Source organism: Ovis canadensis, chromosome 5 (genome assembly GCF_042477335.2).
Source record: "Ovis canadensis isolate MfBH-ARS-UI-01 breed Bighorn chromosome 5, ARS-UI_OviCan_v2, whole genome shotgun sequence".
In the NCBI taxonomy this organism is placed as follows: Eukaryota; Metazoa; Chordata; class Mammalia; order Artiodactyla; family Bovidae; genus Ovis; species Ovis canadensis.
Window position 1 is genome coordinate 50,641,528 of NC_091249.1, and position 27,418 is coordinate 50,668,945.

The 27,418-nt window shown below is 38.9% G+C and overlaps 1 protein-coding gene across 2 annotated transcripts in view; it reads left to right on the top strand.

The window, feature by feature from the left end:
- The first annotated feature begins 525 nt into the window (after window positions 1-525).
- Window positions 526-27,418, top strand: part of FAF2 (Fas associated factor family member 2) — a 69,141-nt gene continuing 42,248 nt past the window's right edge. Inside the window, exons 1-2 of one of the 2 annotated variants that reach the window (XM_069591724.1) lie at window positions 9,528-9,916; window positions 12,839-12,910. In XM_069591724.1, coding sequence (XP_069447825.1) covers window positions 12,908-12,910 — 3 coding nt within the window. In that variant the 5' untranslated portion in view covers window positions 9,528-9,916; window positions 12,839-12,907. Of the gene's footprint in view, window positions 687-9,527; window positions 9,917-12,838; window positions 12,911-27,418 lie in introns of those variants that run through there. The other variant, XM_069591723.1, reaches the window with a different exon arrangement.

Genomic DNA, 27,418 nt, shown 5'->3' on the forward strand with positions numbered 1-27,418 from the left:
CATCCTCTCTCTTCCCTTTCTTCTCCTGCCTTCAATCTTTCCCAGCATCTGGGTCTTTTCCAATGAGTCAGTTCTTTGTATCAGGTGGCCAAAGTATTAAGAGTTTCAGTTTCAGCATCAATCCTTCCAGTGAATATTCAGGACTGATCTCTCCTTGCAGTCCAAGGGACTCTCAAGAGTCTTCTCCAACACTACAGTTCAAAGGCATCAATTCTTCGGCGCTCAACTTTCCTTACTCTCACTCCCACGACTACTGCAAAGACCGTAGCTTTACTAGACGGACATTTGTTGGCAAAGTAATGTCTCTGCTTTTTAATATGCTGTCTAGGTTGGTCATAACTTTTCTTTCAAGGATCTATCCTGCCTTCGCCTGACTCCAAAAGGCGACTTGTCCACACAGTTCCTCGACTATTTTCGGAAGTATTCGGGGTCGGCACGAGAGAAGGCGCCCTCTGGCGGCGGAAATTATCACCATTTCCACCCCTCCCCAGCCCCTGGGTTGGGCCGGCACGCGCAGACGCAGTTGAGCGCCGGCGGCCGTTCAGACCGGATGTGGTTGCTGCTGAGGTCACTTCCGGCGGGTGACGGTGCGGACGGGTCAGAAGCGTAGAGGCGGCGGCAAAATGGCGGCGCCTGAGGAGCGGGATCTAACCCAGGAGCAGACAGAGAAGCTGCTGCAGTTTCAGGTAGCAGCGAGCACTCGGTGCAGCGAATGTTGCCGCGGGCTAGGGAGTGGGTCCCTAGAGGAGCCCAGAACCCTGCTCATATTGGGCCCGAGATTCTTCTCAGACCAGCAGAAGGTCCCCCTCCCCCCCAGCCGCCAACTGCCCTGCTAGGTGCCCCCGGCCTCCGAACCTCTGTCTGTCCCCGGCCTTCCAGGAATGGCTGCGGCCAGACCTGCTCTAGCTCTCATCAGAGGGTCAGCTCTCCAAGTTCTCCTTTAGCAGTGCCCGTCCTCAGCCATCCTTTCCAGCCAGGTTACCGGTTGGACCCTCTCCGCCCACGACTGTGGATCCGCTGAGATGCTTAATCCCCACCGTGGAGTTGGCCTCGTTTCGGGTCTCTGTTAGAGCCTTTCAGCAACTTCCCATACCATTTCTACAAACATTTATTGATGGCTTTTTAGGTGCCAGGTCGTGTGTTGGGCGCTTTGGTAGGGTGGGGGCAGAAATGGCCCCCACCCTAAAGGTGTGGGAGGACACCTCGTATTGAAACAATGCAGCGTTGTAAATGTCATCTGTGCCTTCTGAAGGGGTTTATTTCCTGGAGCTGATTCTTGGACTCACGCGCTTGGCTCTGCTTGAGGAGGATGGATGGTACACTTGCTGCAGTCTGCCTCGTTTTAGTGGATGTATAGGTTAAAAACTTTTGACACTAAACACCTTATCCCAGAGCTGGAGAATCCGGTTGGAGGAAACTTAGGTTACCTTGGCTCTGTGTTACCCTAGTGGGTACCAGTTTATTTCTGTGGTACATATCTTAAGTGTTTACCCCCTAAGGACGTTGTGGAGATCACAGTGAGTTTATGGATGTTTAAAAGGGCTTCATAAACAGTAAACTTCTTTCAAACAGTATTGCAACTGTTAATCCTTATTTAACTTAGGGTAGAATCAAAGTTAGTGGTACACTTATTTCCTAATATAAACTGTGCTAAGTATTCATTAATTCCACGGTATTTACCAAGAACTGTAGTGCTCAGGCAATAACACCAAATGGTTAGAACACCATTTATTGAGTGTGGTATTGTAAGTACTTTGCTAAAACATTTGGCACACTAATGTATTTTATACAAGAGTTTAATTGTTTAATACAACAATTGTATTTAATACAATGGCCCTATGAGATTCATAATAGTTACAGTCTCTATAAAGATGAGGGATATGAGGCTTAAGAAGTAACAGGCCTGGTTTACACAACTAGTAGGTTATGGTGTCAGATTTAAAGCCGGGTTCCTTGCATTTCCTCAGCATTTCCTGCGTTCTTGAGGTGATGCTATGCAACACGTGGGAGTAGCAGTATACAGCTGAAAGTGGAATGCCAGTGCACTAATACTTTTTTTTTTTTTCCTGTTTGTAAGTTCTAGCTCTTCTGTGGTTTCCTTGATTTCACTGCAGTTAATTTTGAAGTGTTTTCTCTTAAATCAAGCAGTGGGTTGGAAGCATATAGATTGGAAAATACTGTCATAGAAGTAGTTGACATTTGATTGGAGTTCTGAGTAGAGAAATGGATGACACAGCAGATTAGAATTAGAATGAATAAAGAGCGGACAACTAGCTTCCGCTTCCTGGTAGACCACTAATTTCAGAGTTTTCTTTAACTTTGGCAGATCATTTTATTCCTTACAACTCTTGAGGGATAAGCCCCCATATGGTTTTAAAGTCTAATGAGGTGATGTGAACCATAAGTCGTGAAGTACTAAGTCTGGTCCTGGAAGAACATGAATATGGGGTAGCATTTCTGAGATAAAGTGCATGGGAACCTCTGTTTTTGTCTTCACTGGATATTTCTATCAGTAAGAGAGGTGAGTAGCAAGTTAGAATTGTATTAAGATTGCTTTATTTAATAAGGCAAGTACATTTTACATTTGTGTGTTCTCTAAGCAATTGCTTGGATTACATTCACCATCCGGATTACCATTAACACTCCGAAATTTACTAGGTGTCAAGCATTATACCAGGTATTTGATGTACATCAACTCTTTTAAACCTTTTCATAACACTGTAAGGTGTTAGCCCCAATTCAGTGTATTAACGAAGAAACAGGTTCTGTGAGGCCAGGTAATTTGCTGAAGTAGTAAGTGACAGAGATTTAGAAATCCATACCCATAGCCATCTTGCCTGTAAGCTATTGGAGAAACCAGATATATACATAAATAATGGATATTTTTCAGTGTATTAGTGCTCATAAGTATAATAAACATAGTGGTATAAACAAAGGAAATTTAGGGAATAATAGTATTGATGAAGGTGGGAGGGGTAAAGAAGATGGCTTAGTAGTTACCATTAAGTTTCTACTGTGCCTCAGGCATGGTGCTAAACAGTTTATAATGATTATGCTTAATTCTCACAATAGCCTTGTAAAGGTGCCACAGGTGATATGCCTCCTAGGTAAGGAAATGGGTCTTTTGAAGTATTTTCTCCAGATAATTAAGCTATTAAGCAGTGGGGACGGAATTAGAAATCTAGTGTGTCTGGTCTGAACTTAAAGGACTCCTTCCACTCTTCTTTGCCACTTTGAAGAACAAATGAAATGATTGGAGGTGGGCAGAAACATGTTCAGAGCTGAGATATGACTGTGAAATAATGTGGAATGTGTTTGTTGTGATGGATTTGGAGAATTGGAAGTTGAAAATAAGACTGGAAAGGTAAATTAGAGCCAGATTTTGGAACCCTTTCAGAGCAATGTTCAGTGGTTTAAAGCTTAATATGTAGGCATGAGGACCCACCAAAGGTTTTTTCTAACTCTCTAGTGAAATAACACTGGGTTTCAAGTTTGCATCACTAAAAGTATGGAGTATGTGCTTGGACTCTCCACAGGGATCAGAACAGGATGACACTGCTAGGAGTCGGTTTTTAATTTGTTGCTTCATTTTATATATTGAAATTAGCAAAAAGTGAAATATTTTGGAAATCTCAGGTTTCTTCCTGTTTCACCGTTTCTGTGACATGTGATTTGATTGGAACTCCTTAGGGTATATTTATCAGATTCTGAGTCTGTCTTATGTCTTTTAAGATTTTTCTAGTTATTTTCTCCTCTTTATTTTGGATCTAGTTGAATATGAGTAACTGATGCCATGTTTGTTTTAGGCTGCTTCAAATGGGAAATAATGAGTTTTTAGAGGAGCTAATGCAAATATGGGAAAGGTCATTTGTATTGAAGTCCATTTTTCCAAATTTCCAAGTGTAGCAGACTTCCCTGGTATACTGCCTCTAGGTTTTGTTTGAACACCTGGAGAAGAATGACATGGGCAAAGAGAAGGGACTAAAGGAGCTATTCGTGGCCAGTAGAGAAAGAGTTCTTTTCTTCTTGTACAGGAGTATGAAATTTGAGATTTGAAGGTGTTTTTATTTTTATGTTGTTTGTTTAAACACTTATTGGGCTCCCCTGGTGGCTCAGATGGTAAAGAATCTGTCTGCAATGCAGGAGACCCAGGTTCAGTCCCTGAGTTGGAAAGATCCCCTGGCGAAGGAAATGGCCACCTGCTCCAGTATCCTTCCCTGGAAAATACCATGGACAGAGCAGCCTGGCAGGCTGCAGTCCGTAGGGTCAGAGTCAGACACGGCAGACTTGAGTGACTAACACATACACACAAACGCTTATCGAACATTTACTTTATTCAAAGTGCTCTAGATGCGTTGTATCATTAAGTCCTCCCAATAAGCATGGTGTAGGTTCTGGTGTTGGTGAGTAAACTAGGATCAGGATATAGTTTACCTAAGGTTAGTGATGAGCTTAGAATCCAGAAGTCTGGTGCTCTTTCCTGTCACCTAACACTACCTCTCTGGGTTTAGGTTTTGATTTTGTTTTCAACTACAGGTGAGTGAGTAGGACCAGTGGAAATAGTATGGGACACTTTTAAGACAGAGAACACAATAAAGAAAGTCCAAGAGTGTGATTCTAATCCTGGAAATCATCGCTAATGTGAATTCTCTTAACCTGCTCTACATGAAGATGGACTTTTTAAGGAGAAGGGAAGAAGAATCCCCTAAAGTGGGAATGAACAAGGAGCACCATTCTCTCACTTCCATACCCACGGGTTTGAGAGAGAAAATGGGAGAGAGGGCTTCAGAGCGAGTATTTTTAGGGAAAAGCCAAGCTTCAGTTAGAACATGAAAGTGAAGGACGTGCTCACGGAATTTAAGGATGGATCTAGGAGATATAGCTGATAAAGCAGGGCTTTTAATTCTAAACAGAATCCTAAAAATGTGCTAGACTACTTTCCAGGAAGTTTTGGCAGCCCACAGTCTCACCAAGAGGATGTGAGATGACCTGTTTCTCCACATCCTTGCCAGCATTGGATGGTATCTTTTCAGTTTTCGTCAATCTGATTAAATTTTGAGAGTCCTTTTCTCAACTTGCATTCTAGTGATAGTGGTAGTTATAATTCTTGATTTTTGTTTTGCAGTCACTTGAATTTGAACAGCTAATGCAAACACTTGTTTTAAGCTATTTCAAATGGGAAAGGGTAGGAACATAAGAGTGACGGATTGGCTTATCAGCCTCTGTTTTTTAAAAATAGAGATAATGCATGTGTCCCACATTATATAGAAGTTATGTTTTCTGGTTGCCAAATAAAATGTGCTGATTTTCAAATTCACTGTTTTATAAACTCCTGATTGTGGATGAGATTGAAGTTCTTTATGGTTAGTTATTATATAAATTCCCTGTTTATCCTTTTTCACTTTCTTTTGGATTATTTGACATTTTCTTATCAGTTTGTACAAGTTCTTTACACTGGACATGTATAGCAAATATTTTCTTCCATAACATCATTTATCTTTGCTTGTTATCTCTTCACTTACACTTGTTTAAAATTGTCGTGTTTTTTTTTTGTTCTTTCTGGCCTTTTGATTGTCTATTTTGTGTAAGAATGCCTTCTACTTAATGAGCTTATACAAATGTTCTCTATTGTTTTCAAAATATTTTACAGATTTATTTTTAAAATCAGGTCTTTAATCCATATGGAATTAATTTCTGTATATATGAGATGAGAAACCAACTTCATATTTTTCCAGTAAAGACTGTAGGTTAGCTAAATAGTCATTTCCTCCCCCAACTGATTTGAGTAGTCCTCTTATCATACTTCTCGATAACCTATTTGCTAGTAGCATTACTGAATTAATAATACCAGCTTTATATCAGATTTTAATATCTGAGCGGACAGGACTCTTTCCCTATTCTTTTTTTAAATTATTGGTAATTCTTACAAGTTCTTTCATGTACATTTAAAAATCATTTTGTGCAGCCATGGAATTACAGAAATTGCTTAAAATAATATATTAATTTGGGACTGGTTGAAGTTCAGGAACGTGTACATTTCTTTATTCAGATGTCACATGTCCTTTAAAATATTTTTGGTAACTTCTTTTAGATTTTTGTACGTTCCTTATTAAACTTATTGCTAGGTATTTTGTAATTTTGCTCACCCTGGGAATGGGATACCTGTTTATTTCTAAGTGGTTGCCAATAGAAACACTGTGGAATTTTGTATATTTATGTAGATTTTTTTAACTTTATTTTCTGTCCAGTTTCTTACGTTTTCTGATCATTACTAATTTTCTAACCGCTGATGTTTTAGTTTTATGTCTTGGGTTCTTTTAATAGCAGTTTTATTGAGATATAATTCACATATCATAAATAACCCTTTTAAAATTATAAATTAATCCTTTTAAAGTATGCAGTTCAGTGGTTTTAGTATATTTACAAAGTTGTGCAGTCATTACCACTGTTTACTTCCAGAGCATTTCTGTCACCTCAGAAAGAAACCCATTGGCAGTCAATCCCCATTCTTTCCTTCTAACCCCGGGTAACCACTAATCTATATTCTGTCTCTATGGATTTTGCCAGTTCTGGGCAGTTGGTATTAATGGAATCATACACTACACAGCCTTTAGTGCCTCACTTCTTTCATTTAGCATAATGTTGTCAAAATTCATCCATATTGTAGCCTGTATCAGTACTTCATTTTTTTTTATGGCCAGTAATATTTCATTGTTTGGATAAAACACATTTTGTTTATCCATTCTTCAGTCGATGGCCATTTGTAGTGTTTTCACTTTTTAGCTTATTAATGCTGCTACAAATTTGCATACCAGTTTTTATTGGGACATGTTTTCATTGCAACTAGGAGTAGAATTGCTGGGTCATTTGGTAACTTTAACTTTTGAGAAATTGCCAAAATTTTTCAAAGTAGTTATACCATTTTCCCTAACAGTAGTATGTGAAGGTTCCTGTTTCTCCACATCCTTACTAACATTTATTAATCATTCATCTTTGAAACCTTTCTAAAAGTGTGAGATGTTATCTCATTGTTTTGATTTGCATTTCCCTAATGACCTAAATGGATTTCCCTGGTGGCTCAGATGGTAAAGCGTCTGTCTACAATGTGGGAGACCCGGGTTCAATCCCTGGGTCGGTAAGATCCCCTGGAGAAGGAAATGGCAATCCACTCCAGTACTATTGCCTGGAAAATCCCATGGACAGAGGAGCTTGGTAGGCTACAGTCCATGTGGTCGAAAAGAGTCAGACATGACTGAGTGACTTCACTCGTTCACTAATGACCTAAATAATGATGAGCATCTTTTCTTATGCTTATTGGCCATTTAGGGCTTCCCTGGTGGCTCAGATGGTAAGGAATCTGGATGCAGGAGACCCAGGTTCGATCGCTGGGTCAGGAAGATCCCTGGAGAAGGAAATAGCTACCCACTCCAGTATTCTTGCCTGGAAAATTGGACAGAGGAGCCTGGCGGGCTGCAGTTCATGCAGTCGCAAAAGAGTCGGACAGGACTTAGCAACTAAACAAAAAAGATACTGAATTTAGTTCCGTGTGTTACGCAGTAAATCCTTGTTGCTTGTCTATTTTATGTATGGTAGTTTGTGGGTTTTAATCCCATTCTCTTACTAACTTATCTCTCATCTCTCCTCTTATTCCTTTCCCTTTTAGTAACCATGAGTCTATTTCTGTTTTTGTATATAGATTCATTTGTATTACTTTTAGATGCCATAGATAAGGGATATGATATTTATCTTCTTCTGTCTTCAGTTCAGTCACTCAGTCGTGTCTGACTCTTTGCAACCCCATGGACTGCAGCACGCCAGGCCTCCCTATCCATCACCAACTCCCAGAGTTTACTCAAACTCCTGTCCATTGAGTCAGTGATACCATCCAACCATCTCATCCTCTGTCATTCCCTTCTCCTCCCGCCTTCAATCTTTCCCAGCATCAGAGTCTTTTCAAATGAGTCAGTTCTTTGTATCAGGTGGCCAAAGTATTGGAGTTTCAGCTTCAACATCAGTCCTTACAGTGAACAGTGATCAGTGATCAGTCCTTTCAATGATCAGTCCTTCCGGCCATGTGGCGATACCGCACGTCCAAGGTCAGAGAAACTGCAGTAAGACAGTAGGTGCTAAAGTGGCTCTGAAGAGATACCCCACGCCCCAGCAAGATGGTAGGAGGGGCAAACCCCATTCTCACCAGAAACTGCTAGAAGGCTCAAACAAACCTTGTGCACACCAGGTCCCAAGGACCCCACAGAGACTGAGACAGAACTGTGCTTGAGCATCTCCTGTGGAGGTATGGGTCAGCAGTGGACTACCGCAGGGACAGGGGCTCTGGGTGTGGGTATGGCATAAGTCCTCTTGGGGGAGGTCGCCATTAACCCCACCATAGAGCTGCCAGAACTTACACAGGACTGGGAAATAGACTCTTGGAGGGCACAAACAGAACCTTGTGCATCAGGACCCAGGAGAAAGGAGCAGTGACTTTACAGGAGACTGTCTCGGACTTGCCTGTGGGTATCCAGGAGTCTCCGGCGGAGGTGTTGGTCTGCTGCAGGCTGGGGCCACTGAGTGTAGCAGTACATGCATGGGATCTTTTGAGGGAGGTCTCCATTATCTTCATTACCTCCACTATAGTTTCAGTTCAGTTCAGTTGCTCAGTCATGTCCGACTCTTTGCAGCCCCATGAGTCGCAGCACACCAGGCCTCCCTGTCCATCACCAACTCCCTGAGTTTGCTCAGACTCACGTCCATTGAGTCAATGATGCCATCCAGCCATCTCATCCTCTGTCGTCCCCTTCTCCTCCTGCCCCCAATCCCTCCCAGCATCAGAGTCTTTTCCAATGAGACAACTCTTCGCATGAGGTGGCCAAAGTATTGGAGTTTCAGCTTTAGCATCAGTCCTTCTAAAGAACACCCAGGACTGATCTCCTTTAGGATGGACTGGTTGGATCTCCTTGCAGTCCAAGGGACTCTCAAGAGTCTTCTCCAACACCGCAGTTCAAAAGCATCAATTCTTTGGCACTCAGCTTTCTTCACAGTCCAACTCTTGCATCCATACATGACTACTGGAAAAACCATAGCCTTGACTAGATGGACCTTTGTTGGCAAAGTAATGTCTCTGCTTTTCAATATGCTATCCAGGTTGGTCATAACTTTTCTTCCAAGGAGTAAGTGTCTTTTAATTTCATGGCTGCAGTCACCATCTGCAGTGATTTTGGAGCCCCCCAAAATAAAGTCTGACACTATTTCCACTGTTTCCCCATCTATTTCCGATGAAGTGATGGGACCAGATGTCATGATCTTCATTTTCTATGTTGAGCTTTAAGCCAACTTTTTCACTCTCCTCATACTGATTTTGATAATTGTAGAATGATCTCTGTTGTTTCCAAGGCAAACCATTCAATATCATGGTAATCCAAGTTTATGCCCCGACCAGTAATGCTGAAGAAGCTGAAGTTGAATAGTTCTATGAAGACCTGTGAGACCTTCTAGAACTAACACCCAAAAAAGATTCCTTTTCATTATAGGGGACTGGAATGCAAAAGTAGGAAGTCAAGAAACACCTGGAGTAACAGGCAAATTTGGCCTTGGAGTACAGAACGAAGCAGGACAAAGGCTAATAGAGTTTTGCCAAGAGAATGCACTGGAGTTTTGCCAAGAGAAACACTCTTTTCCAACAACACAAGAGAAGACTCTACACATGGACATCACCAGATGGTCAACACTGAAGTCAGATTGATTTTCTGTCTTACTTAGTATGATATTCTCCAGGCCCAGCCATGTTGCTGCAGATAGCAATATTTCATTCTTTTTTATGGCTGAGTAATATTTCATTGTACATATATGTGTATGTATGTGTACACGCTGTATCCTTTAACTGAAGTATAGTTGGTGTACAATATTATATAAGCTACAGGTATGCAATATAGTGATTTGCAGGTTTTAAAAGTTTATTCCATTTAATAGCGATTATAAAATATTGGCTGTATTTCCTGTGTTGTACAGTATATCCTAGTAGCTTATTTTACACGTAGTTTTTTGTACTTCTTAATCCCCATCCTTATATCGTTCCTCCTATCTTCCTTCTCCCCACCAGTAGTCACTAGTTTGCTCTGTCTGTGAGTCTGCTTCTTTTTGTGTTATATTCACTAGTTTATAGCATTTTTTAGATTCCATATGTAAGTGATACTGTATAGTATTTGTCTTCCTCTCTTTGACTCACTTAGCTTAACGTAATACCCTCCCAGCCTGTCCACGTTGCTGCAAATGGCAAAGTGTCACCTCTTTTAATACATGAAAAATTTTAAATTAATTATTTTGATTGTGTTGGGTCTTAGTTGCTGCACCGGGCTTTCCCTAGTTGCCAAGCAACTCAGGGTCTACTGTTTGCTTGCAGTGTGTTGGCTTCTCATTGCCGTGGCTTCTCTTGTTGCAGAGCACAGACTTCAGAGTGTTTGGACTCAGTAGTTGTGACACGTGAGCTTAGTTGCCCCGCAGCATGTGGACATCTTCCAGGACCAGGGATCAAACCTGTGTCTCCTGCATTGGTAGGTGGATTCTTTACCACTGGACCACCTGGGGAGTCCACATTTTGACCTTTTTTGTTTTGTGTTTTTCAGGTATATACTCAGGAATGGAATTGCTGGCTCATATGGTAGTTTTGCTTTCAGTTTTTGAGAAACCTCCATACTGTTTTGCACAGAGGCTACACCAATTTACATTCCCACCAGTGGTGTGCAGGGTTCCCCTTTCCTTTACATCCTTGCCAGCGTTTGTTATTTGTGTTCTTTTTATGATGGCCATTCTGAGAGGTGTGACGTGATAACTCATTTTGGTTTAGACTTTGCGTTTCTCTAATAGATAATGATGTTGATCATCTTTTCATGTGCCTGTTGGCCATCTGTGTGTCTTTGGAGAAATGTTTATTTGAGTCTTCTTCCCATTTTTTGATTCCGTTATTTGGGAGGTTTTTTGATGGTGAGTTATGTGAGATGTTTGTAATATTTTGGATATTAAACCTTTGTTGGTTGCATCATTTGCAGATATTTTTTGCCATTCCTTTAGGTTGCCTTTTTTTTCCCTTTTTTGATGCTTTCTTTTGCTATGCAAAAGCCTTAACCTTTGATTAAGTCCCATTTGTTTATTTTTGCTTTTATTTCTTTTGCCTTAAAAGACTGATCTAAGAAAACATTGCTGTGATTTATGTCCAAGTATTTTTGCCTGTGTTCTCTTCTAGGAGTTTTATGGCTTGGTGCGTTATATTTAGGTCTTTAAACCATTTTTATTTTTGTGTATGGTGTGAGGGAGTGTTTCTGATTTCATTGTAGCTGTCCAGCTTTTCCAGTATCACTTGTTGAAGGGTGTCTTTTCCTTTACATATTCTCACCTCCTTTGTCATTAATTGACTATAGGTGAGTGGGTTTATTTCTGTCCTTTGCCCATTTTTTGATTGGGCTATTTCTCTTGTTGTTGAGTAGTAAGTATTCTTTATCCTGAGTACAAGTCCTATGTCAGATATATCATTGGCAAAACATTTACTCCCATTCTCTGAGTTGTCTTTTCACTTAGTGGTGTCTTGGAAGTTTTTTAATTTGATGAAGTCCAATTTACTTGCTTTATCTTTTGTTGCTTGTCCTTTGGCAGTCATATCTAAGCAACCATGGTGTAATCCAGGGCTACAAAGATTTACACCTGTTTTCTTCTAAGATTTGTAGTTTTAGCTCTTACGTATAAGGTCTGATTCATTTTTAGTTAATGGATTTTAGATCGGGGTCTAACTTCGTTCTTTTGGATGTGGGTATCCAGTTTTCCCAACACCATTTCTTGAAAAGATTATTCTTTCTCTATTGAATAACCTTGAAACCCTTGTTTAAAATCCGTTGACCATAACTGAGGATTTATTTCTGGACTCTCATTTCTGTTTCATTGGTATCTATCCTTATGCTGTTAATACACTGTCTTTGACTATTGCAGTTGTGTAATAGTGGAAGTCAGAAAGTAGTCCTCCTCCAACGTTGTTCGTTTTCAGAACTGTTTTAGCTATTCTAGATCCTTTTCATTTCCAAATAAGTTGTAGCATCACCTGTGTCAATTTCTGCAAAAAAGATAGCTGGGACTTTGATAGGAATTACCAGCTGGAACTTTGATAGAAATTGCTGTTTACCCTAGATCAATATGGGGAGCCATGCTATCTTAATACTAAATCTTTCAGTCCAGGAATATGAGAATCTTTCCATTTATTTAAGTCATCTTTAGTTTCTCTCAATGTTTTGTAGTTTTCTGTGTACAAAACTTGTACTTTTTTTTATTAGATTTATTCCTACATATTTTATTCTTTTTGATGATACTGGGAAAGGAAAGGTTTTCTTAATTTTATTTTCAGGTTCATTATTAGTGTATAGAAATACAGAAATATAACTGATTCTTGTATACTGATTTTGTATTGTTCAACTTAGTTGAACTCATTTTTAGTTCTCTATTCATTTTTTTAAAAACTTTTAGTTTTTTCTATATATAAGATTATATTATCTGTGAATAGTTTTGCTTCTTATTTTCCAATCTGGATGCCTTTCCCCCACTTCTTGCTTAAATGTTTTAATATAATATGGAATAAAAATGGTCAAAGACAAACATCTTTGTCTTGTCCTAATCTTAGGATGAAATCATTTAGTCTTTGACCATTATTATACTAGCTGTATTTTTTTTTAATTTATGTATTTTTAACTGAAGGATAATTGCTTTATAGTATTATTTTGGTTTCTGCCAAGCATCAACATGAATCAGCCATAGGTATACCTCTGTCCCCTCCATTTTGAATCTCCCTCCCCATCCCTTCTAGGTTGTTGCAGAGACCTGGTTTGAGTCCTTGAGTCATGCAGCAAATTCCCACTGGCTGGCTGTTTTACACATGGTAATAACGTGTTTCCATGTTACTGTCTCCATACAGTCCACCTTCTCTTTCCTCCTCCCCTCTCACCCCCCTTGTCCACAAATTTGTCCTCTGTGTCTGTGTCAGCTATGAATGTTTCTTGGATCAGGGTGAGAAAGTTCCCTTCTATTCCCGGTTAAATTTTTATCATGAAAGGGTGTCTTGGATTCTTAAAGGCTATAAGACAGTGCATGTAAAGTACCTGATAAATACTAGGGCTCTATCCAAAAAGAGGCTGTTTGGGAGATTGTTCGGTTGTGCACATTTTTTTTTACATTTCTGTATTTTTCCAGGGAATATTTGATAAAAGAGTAGAATTGAGAATTTGTAAGAATGTTGTCCTTTTTTAAAATTGGAATTAGAAGACAAACACTTATCAAGTAGCTTAACATATACTTGCGGAGAAGGCGATGGCACCCCACTCTAGTACTCTTGCCTGAAAAATCCCATGGACGGAGGAGCCTGGTGGGCTGCAGGCCATGGGGTCGCGAAGAGTTGGACACAACTGAGCAGCTTCACTTTAACTTTTCACTTTCATGCGTTAGAGAAGGAAATGGCAACCCACTCCAGTGTTCTTGCCTGGAGAATCCCAGGGGCGGGGGAGCCTGGTGGGCTGCCGTCTATGGGGTCGCACAGAGTCGGACACAACTGAAGCAACTTGGCAGCAGCAGCTAAGGAGTGCAAGTCCTCTTCAAAAAGAGTATATACAGAAAGTATTTTAAACAGAAGACTTGTCTGGTATTTTTCACATATACAGAATTAACTGATTTGGGAATTAAAAGTGTTAATTAAACTTTGTAAAGTTTTTTCACTTGAAAACTCAAATCTAGCTTATAGTTTTAGTGTCCTTGGATACATTTTCTATAAGCTTAATATTAATACATTATATTTCATTAGATTATACCTAGTCTTTTCACATGCAATGTGATGACATTTTGATTCTGTCTTCCTTTGTTTGTTAATTGGGAGTCTTCTATAAAGATACATGTTCCCTCACCTGTTTAGTTACACTAAGTTATAGTATGTATAGGGCTTCCCTGGTAGCTCAGCTGGTAAAGAATCTCCCTGCTGTGTGGGAGACCTGCATTCAAACCCTCGTTTGGGAAGATCCCCTGGAGGAGGAAATGGCAACGGACTCCAGTATTCTTGCTGGGAGAATCCAAGAGAGAGAGGAGCCTGGTGGACTATAGTCCATGGGATTGCAGAGTAAGACATGACTAAGCATAGCACACAGTATGTATAATCAAGGCAAAATAAACGTTTAATCCTTTCAGTTATTAGTTTTTAAATAATGAGTTGATTCCCAGCATCCTAGAAAGTAACCAGCCAGATTTTTTAATTTTTAATTGTAAATTTTTTAAATTTGCAATGAAGTCATGGATGTAAACATATTTAATGTTGTACATTTCATGCCATTGTGCTTATTGATGCTTAGATTGGGCCATCTTAGACAGTTGTGAGTGTTAGTTTGGTTCCCGGTGACCTTTTTTTTAAGGAAAACCTAATAGATGCACAATTTTATTTTTTCAGAATCACAGAAAATATTTCCCTTTTGAGTTTGTAAGAGACTCGTGTTTCTGTTCCTAAAGACTTTTTATTATATTGTCATGGCCCCAGTAGCCTTTGATAGCTTTCTAGCTTTCTGATGTTGTGAGATGTTTGACTCATCTTGCGCATTTTCTACCTGAATCTTGAATTAGCCATTTCTCCAGGAAATGTATGTGTGCCTTGGCTCATTGCTCTTGGATTGTTCTAGAACTTTTTAGTTAATTGAACTAGGAAATACATGTATAACACAGACACACACATATATTTGTATTTATTTAATTCATGATGAAACAGTTTTATATTTCCAATTCAAATTCAGGACTGCTAGTTAAAATTCTGCACTATGTTTCCCCTCTCCTTTCTCTATACCAAAAAATGTGGTTCTTAATGAGGTTATCATGATGATTCATTTGCTTTATCACATAATCATCACTTTAAGTGTCTCAAAATAATACCCTTACTAGTGACAACAGTATGATTATTTGAAACAGTTTAAGCCTTTTTATTGTAAAATGTATAGTCAGTTGCGTGTGCATGCTCAGTTACGTCCATCTCATTATGTCTGCAGTGAGACAGACATAACTGAGCATGCACACGGTCAGTGTAACCCACTCACCAGGCTTCTCTGTCCATGGAGTTTTCCAGCAAGGATACTGGAGTAGGTTGCAGTTTCCTCCTCCAAGGGATCTTCCTGACCCAGGGATTGAACCAGTGTCTCCTGAATGGGCAGGCAGATTGTTTACCACTGTGCCACCAGGGAAGCCAATTTCACTGTGTTTTCAAGTCATGTGGCATAGTTTTGAGTTGTTACGCTACTGTCTCTACATTGATTTTTACTTGTGATGTTTAGGGATTGTTGGTGCTGCTGTTTTTTAAATTTTGTTTTATAAAACAGCAATATGATTCCAAAGTCAAATCTACATGTAGCAATATATTTAAAGAAATCTAACTCCTTTTACTCTCCCTTATACTCTGTTCTGTTCCCTGCCTTCTCCTACTCCTATATAAGCTTAGAATTAAAAAGAGAACAAACCCTTTTATTTAAAAATGTAAGTATTAAGTAAATATATTTATGACTTCCCCGATAAATGGTGATGTTTATTACACACTTTTCTCCACCTGCTTTTTTATACTTATTATTTTCTTGTGATCACTGCATGGCAATGTAGGAAATTCTCTCTTTGATATTTACAGCTATGTAAATATACGGTATACATACCATAATTTAGCCCCCTCCTGATGGATATTTGGGTTATTTCTCATTATTTGTTATAATAAATAACATAATGGTAAGTAGCCTTGTGTACTTAACATTTTATTTTTTTAGTATTTCTGGGTCAAAGGGTTAAATATATATATACATATAAATATGTAACATTGCTAGATATTGCCAAATTTTCTTTCTGAGGATTGTACCATTTTATGTTCCCACTAGCAATGTTTGAGGGCCCCAACAACCTGACTAATAGAATATGTTGTCAAATTTAGTGTAGTTTTTAATCTACTTTTCCCTTATGAGTGAGGTTGATCAACTTTTATATTTTTAAAGACCATTTGAGTTTCTTTTTCTGTGAATGGTCCACTTACCCACTTGTGTAGCAAGTTATCCTTTTCTGGGTTTTTTTTTGGCCTCACTTTGAAGCATGTGGGATCCCAATTCCCTGACCAGGGACTGAACCCATGCCCCCTGCAGTGGAAGCACAGAGTCCCAATCACTGGATCACCAGAGAAGTGCCATCCTTTTTCTTCTGTATTTTTTTAATTCATACATTAGGGATGTTAACTGTTCACCTGTTAAATAAGTTGCAGGTGTTATTCTCAGCTCTTTTCATTTTGTATGATGCTGTTTTTTGACCACACTCATGTTGTGGGGTTTTTTTAACACAGAATTTTATTTGTATAATACAAAATCTTTTCCTTTATTGCTTATGAATTTTGAGTCATGGTTAAAGACTTCCCCACACTTAGGCAGTAGAAGAATTCACTTATGTTTTCTTCTAAACAGTTGTATGGTTGGGCTCTTAAAATTGAGCAGTAAAGAAGGAACTCAGTTACAAAGTAGGGTAAAGATCTGAACTGATACCTCACCAATGAAGAAATATACAGGAGATGATAAAGAAACATGAAAGATGCTGAACTTCAAGTATCATTTAAGGAATTGCAAACTAAAACAATGAGATAACCACCATAAACTGTTAGAATGGCTGAAATGTAAAACACCGAATGCAAGGATATGGAACAACAGAAATTCATCCATTACTAGTGAGAATACAAAATAGTACAGCTACTTTGGAACAGTTATGCAGTTTCTTAAAAAAGTAAACATAGTCTTAGGGAATTCCCTGGTGGTCTAGTGGTTAGGACTCTGAGCTCTCACAGCCTGGCTTCAATCCCTGGTCAGGGAATGAGGATCCCACAAGCGGTGCAGCCAAAAAAAAAAAAGAAGAAGAAGTAAACATAGTCTTAACCATATGATCCAGCAATATTTACCTAAATTAAATAAAAGTAAAATAAAAATACTTTATGTCCACACAGACACCTGCACACAGATGTTTATAGCAGCCTTATTCACAATTGCCAAAAAGGTGGAAGAAACAAAGGTGTCCTTCAGTATATAAATGGATAAACAAACTGGTACATCCGTACAATAGAATATTATTATTCCATCGGGGCTGGGGGGAAATGAGTTCTCAAGTCATGAAAAGACACAGAGGAACCTTAGATGAATATTGCTAAGTGAAAGAAACCAGTCTGAAAAGCTTCTATAGCTGACTCCAACTATATGCTTTTCTGAAAAAGGCAAAACTATAGAGATAGTATACAGATCAGTGGTTGCCAGGGATGGGGGTTAGACAGGAGAGAACAAATGGAGCATGGAACTTTTAGGGCAGTGGAACTCTTTATGGCACCATGATGATAGATACATGACATTATGTATTTGACAAGACCCATAAAGTGTACGACAAAGAGTGAACCCTAATGTAAACTGTGGGCTTCAGTTAATGCAGTTATAACGTGCACAAGACTGCAAGACGTTAGTAACGGGAAAGTGGATATCGGGAAGGGAGTATAGGAACTCTCCATACTTTGAGTTTTCCTGTAAACCTAAAGCTAAGAAATAGGGTCTACAAGCGTTTTTCTTTGTTTTTGTTTATTTTTAAACTTTCTTTTGCTCTTTGTTTTGAAATTGTTTTCTCAGTACAAAATTCTGTATGCGGTTAAGTCAGTTCCTCAACTTTCTTTCCTGTTCCATTCATCTTACACATACTACTCATAATGGACAGGGATGCCTGGTGTGCTGCAGTTCATAGGATCACAAACAGTCAGACATGATTGAGCGACTGAACAAGAGATAGTATATTTTAATCTAAAGAGGTGGTCTCTTTGCTGCTCTTTTTCAAGATTTTCACAGATTTTCTTGTTTACCTGCTTTTCCAAAAGAATTTTGTAATCAGCTTCATAAAATTGAAATTTTATTTAATTTACAAATGAATTTGAGAGGATGTGATTAACATTTTGTCTTGTTGAGTGCTGTTATTCAAGAACACAGTTATTGTCTTCTTGTAAGCTTTTGGACAAACCGATTCTGTAGTTCTTGCTGGGCTTTTGTTTGTTACATCTTTATGTAACAATTACAGGCATTTGTGATCAAGTTGATTCAAGTTTGGGGTTGTTTCTTCAGAGTGAGCTGGCCATCATTTATACATTCCTCTAAGTGTTTTCAGGAATAACATTTGTGTAATTGGCAGAGCAGTATAAATTCAAATTACTCTGAGTGGAGGATTATCTGTACTGCAGCTGTTCTTTTAGAAGCAAATCTGTGTGTGTGTGTGTGTGTGTGCACGTGCATGCTCAGTTGTGTCCAACTCTGCAACCCAATGAACTATAGTCCTGTAGGCTCCTCTGTCCAAGGAATTTTTCAGGCAAGAATACTGAAGTAGATTGCCATTTCCTTCTCCAGGGGACCTTCCCCACCCAGGGATCAAACCGTCTCCAGCATTGTAGGTGAATTCTTACTTGCTGTGCCACTGGGGAAACCCTGCCTGTCTTTGAGGTGAATATTGGTAAAGATTAATTTTGTCAATTTTCTTTTGGGCCAGTTAACGGTCTTTTAATATATTTAGGAAATCTTAGTGGCCATTTATCCATATTATGTTTTTTCTTAAAATGAATAGCAAAAAGTAAGTAATAAAACTGAAGATTTGATGTTAATGCTTCCAGTTGTATATGTGTGTCTTTAAACTCTTATTTCATGAGAATGTCAGTTTCTTGGAATAAATTTAGAAGAGAAAGTGTTTTCATGCTAAATATCTGTGGAATTTTTTTTTCAGCATGTATGCATGTGTATATGTATTAATGTTTATAAATTCATGTTAGAGTTAAATGTTGTTGTTCAGTCCATATGTCATGTCCAGCTCTTTGCAGCCCCACAGATTATAGCACAACAGGCTCCCCTGTCCTTCACCATCTCCCGGAGGTTAAACTCATGTGCATTGAGTCACTGATGCTATCCAAACATCTCATCCTCTGCTGCCCCTTTCTCCTTTTGTCTTCATTCTTTCCCAGCATCAGGGTCTTTTCCAGTGAATCAGCAGTTTGCATCAGGTGTCAGTATTGGAGCTTCAGCTTCAGCATCAGTCCTTCCAGTGACTATTCAAGGTTGATTTCCTTTAGGATTGACTGGTTTGGTCTTGCTGCCCAAGGGACTCTCAAGGGTCTTCTCCAGCACCACTGTTCAAAAGCATCAATTCTTCAGCACTCAGCTTTCTTTATGGTTCAACTCTCATATCTGTACATGACTACTGGAAAAACCATATTTTTGCCTAGACGGACCTTTGTTGGTAAAGTCATGTCTCTGATTTTTAATACACTGTCTAGGTTTGTCATAGGTTTCCTTCCATGGAGCAAAGGTATTTTAATTTCATGGCTGTAATCACTGTCTGCAGTGGAGTTAAATCAAACCAAAAAATCCACCACACGCACTCCTATCTGCATTGCCTCTACCCTAGTTTATACTTGCATTTCAATATACTTTGAACTATATCAGTAACTGTACCAGTGCTCCTGGTTTCAAGTCTCTCTCCTCTTTGATTTAGCCTTCTTAGTTTTTCCAGAATAATCTTTCTAGCAAAGATTTGATTGTGTCACTCATTAAGATTTTTTTGTTTGCTTTGTATTGATTAAACCAGCATGAAATCTTTCTTTACTTCTCATGATCTGGCTCCTATTTCACTGTTCAACTCTATCATATTCTACCCTTTCTATTTCTATTCCAGGGATATTTTTTAGTTTCCCTAACGTGACATTCTTTCTCATTCCTCTATGCTTCTGTGCATATTCCCCTGTTCTGAAACACCTCCTTCCACCAGTTTCAGCTCAGAACTTTGATATCCTGAGTCCCCTGGAACACTTGGATTTGTTTACTACTGGTATATGGTCATTGTCATAATCTAATTATTTACAAGTCTTTTTACGCCACAAACTTATTGGGGATCAGAACTGTGATTTCTTTGTGGTGCTTGCCACATGATGTCAGTTACTGTTTGTTGAGTGAATTTAATAATTCACCAGAAACTCCACTTCCCAGAAGGGTTTTGTTGTAGTGGTGTGCTTGTCTAGTTGTGCTCAGTCTTATCTCCCAAGGCGTGTGGAATCTTAGTTCCTTGACTAGGATCGAGCCTATGTCTTATGTATTTGAAGGTGGATTCTTAACCACTGAATTAACCAGGGACTTAATCAGGGAAGTCCCACTGCATTTGTTCCTGATGTTTATCTCTCTTTGTTAAAGCAATTCCTGCGGCTTTAAGTATCCCTTTTTTAGGAGGAAGGGAAAAATAAAAAAAAATCAATTTATTTGATTCCTAGAAAACAAAGTAATCTGATTGTAGTACTTCAGAACCTTTTAATCAAGTTGAAGTTCATCTCACATCAAAAATGTGTTTTTCCTCCAGTTTTTAAAACATGGTAAAATACATAGAAAATTTACCATCTTAGCAATTTTAAGTATACAATTTAGTAATAGCAAAGACATCTGTAATGTTGTGCAACCATTATCATTCATCTTCATAACTCCTTTCATCTTGTGAAATTGAAATTACACCTATTAGACAGTAACTCCCATTTCCGCCTTCCTCTAGCCCAGGGCAGCCACCAGTTTACTATCTTTCGCTATGATTTTGAGTGCTCCAAATACTTTATAGAAGTGGAATCATGTAGTAGTTGTCGTCTTATGACTGGCTTGTTTTTCTTAGCATAACATTCTCAAAGTTCATCCTTCTTGTAGGATATTGCAAAAGTTTCTTCTTTTTAAAGGCTGAATAATACTCCATTTTACGTATACATACATTTTGCTCATTTGCCTTATCTGGCAATGGACACTGGATTATTTCCCGTCTTAGCTGCTGTGGACAGTACTGTGAGCGTGGGTGCACAGGTGTCTCTTCACGACCGCGTTTATTTCGGGTACACACGCGGAAGGGGAATCGCTGTGTCATATGATTGTTCTGTTTTTGATTTATTGATGAGCTGCACATTGTTTTCCACAGTTGCTGTAACATTTTACATTCCCACCAGTGGTGCACAAGGGTTCTAGTTTCACCACATCCTGGCCAGCACTTTTCATTTCCTGTTTTTTTCAGTACTAGCCACACTAACAGGTGTTAAGTGGTACCTTATAGTTTTGATTTGCATTTCCCTAATGATTGGTGATGTTGAACATCTTTTCATGTGTTTGTTGGTTATTTGTGTATCTTCTTTGCCAAAATGTCTGGTCAAGTCCTTTGCCTAATCAAGTTGTGTTTTTGTTGTTGTTTTAAGAGTTCTCTATATTCTGAGTATTAATTCCTTATCAAATACATAATTCACAAACATATTCTCTCATTCTGGGGTTGTCTTTTTACTCTGGATAGTGTCTTTTGTTGTACAAATTTTAAAAATTGTCACAAAGTCCAGTTTGTCTCTTTCGTTTTCTTGCCTGTGCCTTTTGGTGTCACTTTGAAGAAATCGTTTCTAGGACTTCCCTGGTGGTCCACTGGTTAAGGCTCTGAACTTCAAATCAGGGTCCACAGGGAACTAAGATCCTTCATGCGGTGCAGCCAATTTAAAAAAGCAAAAGAAAAATCATTCCCAAATCGAGTGTCAGGAAGTTTTTAGCTTATGTTTTTCCCTACGTGTTACATATATATAGCTTTAGGTTTTACTTTTGGGTCTTGGATCCATTTTGAGTTAATTTTTATAGATGGTGGGCTTCCCTGGTGGCTCGGATGACAGAGAATCAGCCTGCAGTGTGGGATACCTGGATTCAGTCCCAGGGGAAGATCCCCTGGAGGAGGGCATGGCAACCCGCTCCAGTATTCTTCCCTGGAGAATCTCCATGGACAGAGGAGCCTGGTGGGCTACAGCCCATGGGGTTGCAAAGAGTCAGACATGACTGAGCACATGGTGTTAGGTAAATGAGTAGGAAAAGCAACTCCTCTTTGTTTCTCCTTTACTCTAAACAGATGTGTGGGTTTTCCACACATCAAGCAGTTCTCCCAGATTCAATTTAGTTCTGTTTGGACACTGTCTGCCTGAAGTTAGCATCAGATCCCACAAGTTAAGCAGTCAGCCCCACAGGACTGCCCTCACTTCCAGTGCCACCTGAGCTTCTTACTGACCAGCTATAAATTCGGGTTCACATGACCCCCATTTGGGGTTTGATAATTGGCTAGAATGGTTCACAGACCTCAGGGATTCACTTTTGTTTATTGATTTATTACAAAAGATATAATAAAGGATACAGAAAAACGACCAGATAAAGAGACATGTAGGACAAGGTCCGGAAGGGTCCCAAGTGCAGGGCAGCTTCTGTCCCAGAGAAGCTGGGATACGCCATCCTCCTGGCATGTAGATGGCCTAATCTCTGAATCTCGTACTAGTAGGGTATTATTTATGGAGGCTTTATTGCTTAGGCACAACTGACTATTAACACCATTTCCAGCTCCTCTCTGGAGATTGGGAGGTAGGGCTAAAATTTTTTTTTTTTTTAATTCTTTATGTATCTGGCTGCCTCAGATCTTATTGCAGTGCACAGGCTCTAGTGTACCCAAGCTTATCTGTTGCATATGGGACCTTAGTTCCCTGCAGATTCTTAACCACTGTACCAGTAGGGAAGTTCTGGGGCTGAAAATTGAAGTTTCTAATCACGGTTTTTCTGTCTGATGACCAGTCCCTATCCAAGAGTCACCTTATCAGAGCAAAAGACAAGGTTGTCATCCAAGAAATTCCAAGGGATTTCGGATGTCTCTCAGGAATCAGGGTCAAAAAACAAATATTAGAACACAAGATGCTCCTAGTGTTCTTATCACATAGGAAATTACAACAGTTTTGGACACTCTGAGTCAGGAACTGGGATCAAAAACTAAATGTTAGAACGCGAGCCTTGTGGTATTTGCAACAAGCTGTATGTCAGGAACTGGGGGCCGGAGACCAGTGCATATGTATGTCAGTCTTCATGTCTGTGCCACACTATTTTGATTGCTGTAACTTTATAGTAAGTTTTGAAATCAGGAGGTGTGAGTCCTCTATCTTTGTTCTTCTTTTTCAAGATTATTTTTGGCTTTTCAGGGTCCCTTGAGATTCCATATGAGTTTGGGTATTGGTTTTTCTATTTTGGCACCCAAAAAAAAGATCATTGAGATTTTGATAGGGATTGCTTTGAATCTGTAGCTGACTTTGGGTTGTATTGACCTTTTAACAGTACTAAGTCTTCCAATCCATGAACACTGGGTGTCTTTCCATTTATGTAGATCTTTTAATTTCTTTCAGTAGTGTTTTGTAGTTTTAATTTTATAAGTCTTTTATCTCCTCAATTAATTCCCAAGTATTTTATTCTTTTTGATGCCATTATTGATGGAATTGTCTTCTTACTTCCCTCTTTAGAGTATTCATTGTTAGTGTAAAGAAATGCAACTGAAACTTCTATGTTGACTTTTATCATGCTACTTTGTTTGATTCATTTTTTAGTTCTAACAGGGATTGGGGAGATCTTTAGGGTTTCCGTATATAGGAAGTTATGTCTCAATTGATTTTAATAGATAGCTATCATACAAAGTAGTTTCTCAAACCACAGTGTGATTAAGATAGAAATTGATAACAGAAATAAAATTGAAAATTTCATGAATTTATGTAAATAGCACACTTAACCAATGGATGAAATAAATAATCACAAGGAAAAGTAGAAAATATGTAGAGAGGAATGAGAATGAAAATACAATGTGCCAAAGCTTACAGGATGCAGCAAACAGTGCTTGGGGAGTGATAGGGGGCATTTGTAGCTTTTAAACATGAATGTTAAAAAACACAAAAGATCTTACATTTTAAAAAGTAATAATAAAAGGTCTTCCTGGCATTTCAGTGGTTAAGATTCCATGCTTCAGTGCATGGGGCACAGGTTCGATCCCTGATCAGGGAACTAAGATCCTGCATGCTGCCAAAATTCAAAATATAGTGTAGTACGGTACAGTACAATACCAGAAGATTTCAGATAAACAACCTAACTTTATAATTTAAGAAACTAGAAGGGGAAGAACAGACTAAACTCAGAGCTAGTGGAAGGAAGGAAATGTAAAGGAGAGAGCCTAAGTAAACAGCAGAGAGAATAGCAAAATAAGACTGAAAATCAGTGAAATCAAAAATTGGTCCTTTGAAATCAACAAAATTGACAAACTTTTTAGCTAGGTGGAATGAGGAAAAAAGAGAGAAGATTCAAATTACTAAAACCAGAAAGGAAAATGGGGGAACTTCCCCAGTGGCTTGGTGGTTAGGGCTCTGCTCTTCCACTGAAGGGATCATGAGTTCAGTCCCTGGTTGGGAAACTAGGATCCCGCATGTCCCACGGCCAAAAGAAAAAAAAAGAAATGGAGACATTACCAATTCTGTTTAAAAAAATGTTTTGAAGTGAGTACTGTGAACAATTGAATGCCAACAAATTAGATTACCTAGATGAGATAGACAAATTCCAAGAAATACAAAACCTACCAAGACTAAGTCACAAAGAAATAGAAAATCTGAATAGACCTGTAACTAGTAAGGAGATTGAATCCATAGTTAAAACTCTCCCAACAAAGAAAAGCCTTGGACCCAGCAGCTTCACTGGTGAATTGAACCAAACATTTGAAGAACTGAAAAGGAGGGGAACACATTCTAAGTCATTCTTTGAGGGCAGCATTAGCCTGATACTCAAATACTACTAGAAAACTACAGACCAATATCCCTTATGAACATTAATGCAAAAATCCTCAAGCAAATACTACCAAACTGAATTCAACAGCATATTGAAAGGAGTATACACCATGACCAATGGGATATATCTCTGGAATGCAGAAGTGGTTCAATATATGAACCAATCTGCATAATACTTCACATTAAAAAACGAAGGGGAAAAATCCACATGGTCATCTTAATTGATGTACAAATGTCTTTCTTGTCCTCATAAACCAAGGTCCGTTATAACATTCTCAGAATCCCAGGGACAGAGGAGCCTGGTGGGCTGCCGTCTATGGGGTCGCACAGAGTCAGACATGACTGAAGTGACTTAGCAGCAGCAGCATGTTTCTTAAAAATAATAGCTAAATTGAGCATTGTACACTTACTCTTTACAACCTAGTGAGTTAATGAGTATTTTTATTTACATTTTGCCAGTAAAGAAACAGAAACTCAGAAAGATATTTAAGGGCACCAAGCTAGTGAATGGTAGAGTTAGAATGAAGGATTGTTGAAGACGGGAGTGTCTTCTAAATTTCCGACAAAGTTCCATCCCTTATTCCACCTACTCGTAATTGCTTGGATAAATATTGTGGGTTTGTTTAAGAAGCTGCTATGTGTGTATGGTTAGCTCTTGATTCATATGGAACATTAATTTGACATCTCTTGATTGTCTATACCTGTGGTTCACAAACAGTTCTGTAGGTTAACTCTTCAAACAGATATTAGTTTGAGTTCTTTAAAAAAAAAATCTCCTTTATGTGAAGTTAAAGGTGTTTGTTTGTTTGTTTGTTTTTTCCTTTTTAACTGAAGGCAGGAGTTTTCAAAGCCTTTTTAAAAAAATGTATTGGGAATTTCCAGAAAGGAGATTTGATAAGCAGCATTTTCCAGTCTTACTTGACACCAAACTATATTTAAAGAATAAATCTATGCTGATTATTTGTTGACCCTAGGCATAAAGGAAAATAATTTTATGTACATTTATGAGCTGTTACTTAGCTGCCTGTAGATACAATGAAGAAAGAAGAGACTGGGAATAAGACTGGATAGTTCTACCATTCTCTTGCTCTGTGACTTGGGAAAGCTTGTTCACTTTGCTAAGCCTTAGTTTCCTTTTATGCAAAACAAAGGGGTTGAAATATTGTGTTCACTTTATCATTTCTTTAATGTGAAAATAGAAAAAGAATTCCAGATGTTGTATTGTCAGTTGAACAAAAATTTTGTTGAAAATTTCCAAATTGAGAATTTATTGAAAACTTCTTGTTTTTAACATGAATTAATTAAATAATGGGAGGCAGTGTAGCATAGGAGACAACCTGGACTTCAGAGATTGTTACTCAAGGTTTTAATCTTGGCTGCACCACTTATTATTCTTAAATAAGGATATTCTTATACAGAGTACATGCCCTCTTGAATACTTGGGTTTCTCAGTGGTGGAAATGAGGGCTTTATGACTTATAGTGCTTATTACATAGGAATAGGTGCTTAGTAAGTGGAATATGCAGGTATTTAATTTGGTAAATCAGTAATTAAATGTAAATAATAAAGATTGAGTATAAAAGCTTTAGTTACAGATTAGAACCTAGGTTGAAAGCCTAGCCTTTCACTTCCTGAAAGGACTTCACTTTCCATTTCTCCTGCTGCTACCAAAGAGGGCATATTGCTTATTGTATAAAGCAAAGCTATTTGTGTTGGAGGAAGGAGAGAATAGAGATCTCTGCTTTCTGCTAAGTTTCTCTCTGGGAATAACTGAAAACAAAAGTTAAAATATGAATCCTCACTAGGAATAAAACTACCATCAGTTCAATTCAGTCGCTCAGTCATGTCCGACTCTTTGCAGCCCCATGAATCGCAGCATACCAGGCCTCCCTCTCCATCACCAACTCCCGGAGTTTACTCAAACTCATGTCTGTCAAGTCGGTGATGCCATCCAGCCATCTCATCCTCTCTCGTCCCCTTCTGCTCCTGCCCCCAATCCCTCCCAGCATCAGAGTCTTTTCCAATGAATCAACTCTTCACATCAGGTGGCCAAAGTATTGGAGTTTCAGCTTCAACATCAGTCCTTCCAATGAACACCCAGGACTGATCTCCTTCAGAATGGACTGGATGGATCTCCTTGCAGTCCAAGGGACTCTCAGGAGTCTTCTCCGACACCACAGTTCAAAAGCATCAATTCTTCGGCGCTCAGCTTTCTTCACAGTCCAACTCTCACATCCATACATGACCACAGGAAAAACCATAGCCTTGACTAGACGGACCTTTGTTGACAAAGTAATGTCTCTGCTTTTGAATATGCTGTCTAGGTTGGTCATAGCTTTTCTTCCAAGGAGTAACCGCCTTTTAATTTCATGGCTGCAGTCACCATCTGCAGTGATTTTGGAGCCTCCCTCCTCCCCCCACCCCCACCCCCCGCTGCCAAAAAGTCTGACACTGTTTCTACTGTTTCCCCATCTATTTCCCATGAAGTGATGGGACCAGATGCCATGATCTTCATTTTCTGAATGTTGAGCTTTAAGCCAACTTTTTCACTCTCCTCTTTCACTTTCATCAAGAGGCTTTTTAGCTCCTCTTCACTTTCTGCCATAAGCGTGGTGTCATCTGCATATCTGAGGTTATTGATATTTCTCCCAGCAATCTTGATTCCAGCTTGTGCTTCTTCCAGCCCAGCGTTTCTCATGATGTACTCTGCATAGAAGTTAA